Raw genomic sequence first — 7286 nt, forward strand, 5'->3', positions numbered from 1 at the left:
TACTTTGTTCAGGGTATGACGGGGCCCTGTCCCGTCTTATGATTATGATATGTTCTGTAGAGGTCTGTGGATACATCTGTGTGGGTTCTGTACATATGTTTGGGATATTCTGTTCTGTGATGGCCTTATCGGCCTATGTGTGTCAAGTCTGCTTTTCTGCTAAATTCTGTAGCGACCACTAATATTATTATTATTATATTATTATTCTGTTAATATGCTAATTTGGGGTATCGGGTGCGTATAGGTGCCCAGCTCGGGCACTGGTCGCGGCCCACGGGGTTGGGTCGTGACACCCAGCATGGAGTAGATATATAAAGCTCTTTTTTTTATTTTCCATTTTTTAATTTTATTTTTGATTTTTGATCTCTCCATTTGATAAACTTTTCTTGATTTTCATTTCTCCTCTTTTGCAATGTCTCAATGACTTGTATATTCACAATTTTCTTTTTCTCAACCCCCATTTTTTTTTCTTTCATTTTCTTCCCTTTTTTGGTTTCTGCTCATTTATTTATAGGTGGAAGAACTAGGAGATCTCTCTGTGTGTATGAGTATATATATATTTATATATACACACATATATGTAGAATATTATGGTGTCCAGAAAAGAGAAAAAAAAGGTTATGGCTCAAAGAAGGGTTCTAAAAGGGAAAATGTGTGTGCTTGGGTAAAACTGAAAAGGTTAAAATAGGATATGAAAAAAGGCCTAATATCATTTTTCAAAAATAAGTGTCATCTATTATTTCGCCTTGAAAAACATTAAGAGCAAGTTCTAGCGAATCGAGTGATTCTTCCTGTTTGGTGATCATAACTTTTCTCAATTCCAATGATTTCTTGAGTTGAAGACGATTGCTCTTTCTTTCACAAAATCAAAATCATAGACATGAAAATCATTTGGTGAAGGTAAAAAGAAAATAATCTTGAACATAAAAGATCAAGTTTAAAGAAATACATATATAATATTTATAAATAAAGTAAAAATATTTTTGGCTTTCAAATTTACAACTGCAGAAGAAAGCTTGAAAGAAACTACAGTCTCATACCTTATGTATGCCATAACATAGTTTTATATAAAGAAAAAACTTTTTTTTTTAGTTCTTGGTCCCATCAAAAAGTTACCTTATTACTAGTTCCTAATCATTGTTAGAGAGGAATACAATATTACCCACTTTGAGGTATTAAAGTATTTCCCTGGTTCCATCTTCTTTTTCACCTACTGCAATATATATATATATATATAGCCTAAACAGAAGTAGCATATGCATATATACACAAAAACAGGTGGATTAGATCCAAAAAGTCTCCCCACACTTGAGCTTTTCATTATTCCAGATGAAAATCTGCTTAAACGAGTCCTCCAACTCCACCTCCATTTTTTTTAAAGATAAAATACAAATTATGTTATAACTAATATGTGTGTGTATATATATATATACACACACACACACACATGCACACAAAAACATACTTTAAAAAGAAATACATCTATATTATAGGCTTAAAATAACTGTGAACTCACATGTCTATATTAGAATGACTAATTCACGACGTTATTAGTTATTTGATCTTGGTTTATTATAAACAAAAAAATTACCTGAGCCAGTAATTAACTTGTACAGTAAATTGGTTAACCAACCAGTTACTTAGGCATACCGATCACCATGGAATTACTCCTTTTTAGGTGACTTTGTTTTTGTAGAGGCCTTCATAAGATGTTCCAGTTGTACACTAACCTGGATATTAACCAGATTAATTGGTTAAGCAATTTATTGATGCAAATTTATATTGGACTTATGAGGTTTCATTGCTTCACCCTCAATGGCTACGGGTTGGAAATATGAGTTCTGAGTTTAATGTCGCCAGCTCGACTTATTGACTTCTTGATTCATCATTTAATCAGAGTCACCGATGGTTGTTCCTCAAATTGTCCTCCAAATAATTTCAGCCTGTGACCATTTACCTTAAACTTGTTTCCGCCGCTGATCTATTGAATTTCAATAGCTCCATATGAAGTGACATTTGTAACATTGTAGGGACCTGTCCACCTGGATTTTAGTTTTCCTGGAAATAACCTAAGCCTGCTATTATAAAGAAGTACCAAGTCTCCAATTTTAAAACTCTTTGGTCGGATCAAATTGTCATGCCATTTTTTTTTATTTTTTCTTTAAATTTTTTCGTATTTTCATAGGCTCCCAACCTCATTTATTCTAATTCATTAATTTGGAGAAATCTATTTTTTCCAGCAGAGGTTAATTTATAATTTAGTGCTCTTAACGCCCAAAAAGCTTTGTCTTCTAATTCAACAGGTAAATGACAAGCTTTTCCAAAGACTAATCTATACGGAGATGTTCCGATTGGTGTTTTGAAAGCCGTTCGGTATGCCCATAGAGCATCATCTAATTTTAAAGCCCAGCCTTTTCTTGAGATTCCAACCGTCTTTTCAAGTATTCTTTTTAATTCGCGGTTGGATACCTCAACTTGCCCTTGAGTTTGAGCATGATATGGTGTTCCTGTTTTATGAGTCACACCATATTTTAACACCAATGAAGAAAATTGTGTATTGATGAAATGAATCCCTTGATCGCTAATGATGACTCGTGGTATGCCGAATCTGGTAAAAATATTTTTTCTAAGAAAATCACACACGGTATGAGCATCATTTGTTTTGTAGGAATTGCTTCAACCCACCTTGATACATAATCCACAACTACAAGGATATACGTATAAGAGTGAGAAGAAGGAAAAGGACCCATAAAATCTATTCCCCAAACATCAAATATTTCACATACCTGCATTGATTGTAATGGCATTTCATCTCTCTTAGTAATATTACCTGTTCTCTGACATTTATCACATTGTGCAACATATACCCGAGCATCTTTAAATATTGTCGGCCAGAAGAATCCAGCTTCCAAAACTTTAAAGGCAGTTCGGTTGGCTGCATAATGTCCACCAATTGCTCCCCCATGATAGTGGTAAAGTATGTTCTTCATATCCTCCCCGGGTACGCAATGTTCTATGATATTATCTGCATAATTTTTAAACAAGTAAGGTTCATCCCACAGGTAATATTTAGCATCAGACATAAGCTTTTTTCTTTGCTGATAAGTGAGATCTTGAGGTGTCCACTTTCCAACCAAGTAATTTGCGACATATGCAAATCACGGTGGTTGAGTTACAACAGAAAAAATATGCTCATCGGGAAATTCTTCTTTTATCTCAGTAAACTCAAGAGGAGGGTTCTCTAATCTAGACAAATTGTCAGCTACTTGATTTTCAGTTCCTTTCTTGTCTTTTATTTCAAGGTCAAATTCTTGCAGAATTAAAATCTATCTTAACAATCTAGGTCGAGCATCTTTCTTTACTAAGAGGTATTTAAAGCTGCATGGTCAGTAAAAACAATAACCTTAGTCCCTATTAAATAGGAACGAAACTTGTCAAATGCAAATACTATTGCCAGTAATTTTTTTTCTGTAGTTGCATAATTCAACTGAGCCTCATTCAATGTTCTACTAGCATAGTAAATGGGACAAAAAATCTTATCTTTTCTCTGGCCTAAAACAGCTCCTACGGCTGTATCACTAGCATCACACATGATCTCAAAAGGCTGGCTCCAGTCAGGGAACACAACTATAGGGGTTGTTGAAAATCTTTCCTTAAGGGTTTCAAATGCCTTCAAACAATCACCTGAAAATTCAAACTTAACATCTTTCATCAAAAGGTTAGTCAGCGATTTTGAAATCTTTGAAAAGTCTTTTATGAACCGTCTGTAAAAACCTGCATACCTAAAAAACTTCTAATGATTTTAACTGTTGTGGAGGGGGTAATCATGCTATAACATCAATTTTAGCCTTATCAACTTATATTCCTTTAGCAGTGATTTTATGTCCTAGAACAATTCCTTCTGTAACCGTAAAATGACATTTCTCCCAATTAAGAATCAAGTTTGTCTCTTCACATCTCTTAAGAACTAAGGTCAAATGGTAAAGACAATCTTCAAATGATTTTCCAAAAAGAGTGAAATCATCCATAAAAATCTCTAGAAAATTTTCGGTCTTTTCTGAGAAAATTGGTGACATACAACGTTGAAATGTGGCAGGTGCATTACATAAACCAAATGGCATTCTCCTATAGGCATATGTTCCATGGGGACATGTGAAAGTTGTCTTATCCTGGTCTTCTGTTGCTATTGGTATCTGGTTATAACCTGAATATCCATCAAGAAAACAATAAAAACCATATCCTGCTACCCTTTCCAACATTTGATCGATAAATGGTAAAGGAAAATGATCTTTTCTGGTAGCATCATTGAGGCGTCTATAATCAATACAAACTCTCCATCTAGTAATTGTTCTAGTAGGTATGAGTTCATTATTTTTATTTTTTATGACCGTCATACCTCCTTTTTTCGGTATTACTTGAACAGGACTTACCCAAGGGCTATCTGAAATGGGGTAGATGATACCTGCCGTAAGAAGTTTAATTATTTCATTTTTCACCACTTCTTGCATTGTAGGATTCAATCTCCTTTGGGGCTGGACTATTGGTTTGTAGCTATCTTCCATGAGGATTCTGTGCATACAAATAGCTGGACTAATCCCTTTGATATCTGCCACTGTCCACCCTAAGGCTCCTTTGTGTGGTCGTAGCATTTTAATTAAACTGTCTTCTTGTTCAGCAGATAGAGAAGATGAAATAATTACTGGAAATAATTTATGCTCAAGATAAACATATTTCAAATGAGAAGGAAGAATTTTGAGTTCAATTTTTGGTTGAACTTCTTTCATTTATATCTCCTCATCCTTATAATGTTTTTCCAATATTCCAGCTTCGCTCCTGATGGTGGGATCATCATCTTGTGAGGTGGCAGATTTGGACAAGCATCTTTCCATAGAATCTAGAATCAATTTATCATCTTTGAATTCATCTACAAGATCACTAATCATGTCAATTGAAAAACATAGGGATGATGTCTCATCTCCTGAAAATCTTAGCATTTTTTGCATATCAAAAATGACTCTTTCTTCATATACTCTTAAAATTATTGTCCTTGATGGACATCTATGATTTCTCTTCCTGTAGCAAGAAATGGTCTACCCAAAATTATCGGTTCATCAGGACATTCCTGCATTTCAAGTACTATAAAATCCACAGGGAAAACAAATTTATCAACTCTTACAAGAATATTTTCAATTATTCCCTTAGGTTTTTTAGTACTTTGATCTGCAAACTGAAGAGAAACACTTGTGGTTTTTATTTTACCAAGATCCAATTTTCTAAAAATAGAAAACGACATTAGATTTATTGAAGGCCCAGAGTCACAAAGTGATTTTTCAAAATATACTCCTCCTAAAGTGCATGGAATTGTAAAACTACCTGGATCCCCGAGCTTTTGTGGTAGTTTGTTTTGAAGTATAGCACTACATTTTTTGGTAAGTACTACCACAGAAGCTTCTTCCAGTTTTCTTTTGCTTGACAAAATTTCTTTGAGAAACTTGGCATATGAAGGCACTTGTAATAAAGCATCAGTAAAAGGAATATTAATGTGAATTTGTTTTAAAGTATCCAAAAACTTGGCAAATTGACTATCAAGATTTTCTCTCTTCAATTATTGGGGAAAAGGAATTTTCACAGGGAGAATATTTTCCTCTTCCATTTTTTTTTTCTTCTGATTGTTCAGAGGGTGTTTCAGCATTCTTACCTTTGTCTACCTGTTGTAATGATTGATTCTTTTTTTGGATGTCCTTGTAAGGTTCATCAAGGTTCTTACCTGACCGTAAAGCGATGGCTTTAAGGTGCTCCTTTGGATTTTTCTGTGTATTGCTTGGTAAGAGACCTTGAATCTTTTCGGACACAAGAGTTGCCAACTGGCTTAACTGAATTTCCAAACTTTTTAGAGCTGAATTTTGACTTTCCATTTTTTCATCAGTGGATTTGATGTACTTGTACAAAAGGTCATCAAGATTCGTATGTGCTTGTTGCGGCCTCTGCTGATATGGAGTTATTTGTTGATATGGTCCGAAATTTGATGGCTCGCGATTTTGATTCTGGTATCCAGGTGGACCATGTACCTGTTGCTTTTGAAAGCTTTGGGAGTTTTCAGCACCATTTGGATTGCTCCATTGAAAGCCTGGATGTTTTTGTGCCAATGGACTACCAAAAGGGTATGGCTTGTATCCGATGGTATTAACCTGCTCATCATTTTGGTTGCTTTCTTGACATTCATGGTTTAGATGGTTTCCTCCACATATGTCACAGGCCTCAGCTTGGCTTGGCTGTTGTTTATTCTCCTGAAAAGATTCAAACTTTTGTGCCAAAGAAGCAATTTGTTGAGTTAGTGTATTTAAAGCATCTGCTTGAATTACAGTAGCAACTTTCTTATTGATTGCACGATCAGATGACCATTGAATGGCATTTTCAGATATTTCATTCATCATTTGAAAAGCTTCTTCTATGGTTTTTCCCATAATGGAACCTCCTGCAGCTGCATGTATCACATTTCGAGAAGAAGGTTTTAGCCCATGATAAAAAATATACAATTGCATATGTTCAGCAATGTCATGATGTGGACATTTTCTTAGCATTGCTTTTAATCTCTCCCAAGCCTGATAAACTGACTACGTGTCAGTCTGCAAGAAATTAGTAATATCTTGTCTTAACTTTGTGGTTTTAGCAGGGGAAAAATATTTATTTAAAATTTTTGAGTCATCTGATCCCATGTGGTGATAGACCCTTGAGGCAAACTTTGCAACCAAGTCTTGGCATCTCCTTTTAAAGAAAAAGGAAATAGCCTTAGCTTGATTGCTTCAGGGGATACTCCATTATATTTAGCAATTTCAACTAATTCTAAGAAATCAATCAGATGACTATGTGGATCTTCACTAAGATCACCGGTGAATGTACATGATTGTTGAATTGTTTGAATTAATCCGGTCCTGATTTCGAAGTTGTTAACTGCAACTGGAGGGTTCCTCACACTAGATTCACAGTTGAAGTGATCTGGTCTAGCATGATCCCTTAGAATTCTGTTTGCTAGTCTTGGAACCACTTCATCAAACTGATCTTCTGGAACAAGTGGTGGTAGAATTCCTGGTGGTTGATTTTCAACTCCTGGTTGATGCTCCATTTCTTCACGAGTTACGCTTTGAGAAGCGGATGTTTGTTTCTTCAGTTAGTCTAAAGTAGATGTATGCCAATCCCCGACAACGGCGCCAAAAATTTTACGAGGCCAAAGTGCATAGGAAATTTCGCTCGTACTCTGTCAAATTCTAATATAGTTTAAGATATCG

The 7286-nt window shown here is 35.1% G+C and overlaps 1 protein-coding gene and 1 non-coding gene across 2 annotated transcripts; one reads left to right on the top strand and one right to left on the bottom strand.

Annotated features, from left to right (window-relative positions):
• Window positions 1-5038: 5038 nt before the first annotated feature.
• On the bottom strand, window positions 5039-6581 carry LOC132608142 (uncharacterized). The gene is made up of 2 exons (XM_060322222.1): window positions 5709-6581; window positions 5039-5599 (listed from the first exon to the last, which is right to left on the bottom strand). The coding sequence occupies exons 1-2, from the start codon at window positions 6579-6581 to the stop codon at window positions 5039-5041; spliced, it is 1434 nt and encodes a 477-aa protein (XP_060178205.1).
• On the top strand, window positions 6553-6659 carry LOC132608442 (small nucleolar RNA R71). Its single transcript, XR_009570363.1, has one exon. It is a non-coding gene; the product is annotated as a small nucleolar RNA R71 (small nucleolar RNA).
• Window positions 6660-7286: the final 627 nt, after the last annotated feature.

This window comes from Lycium barbarum, chromosome 8 (assembly GCF_019175385.1).
Source record: "Lycium barbarum isolate Lr01 chromosome 8, ASM1917538v2, whole genome shotgun sequence".
Lineage (NCBI taxonomy): Eukaryota > Viridiplantae > Streptophyta > Magnoliopsida > Solanales > Solanaceae > Lycium > Lycium barbarum.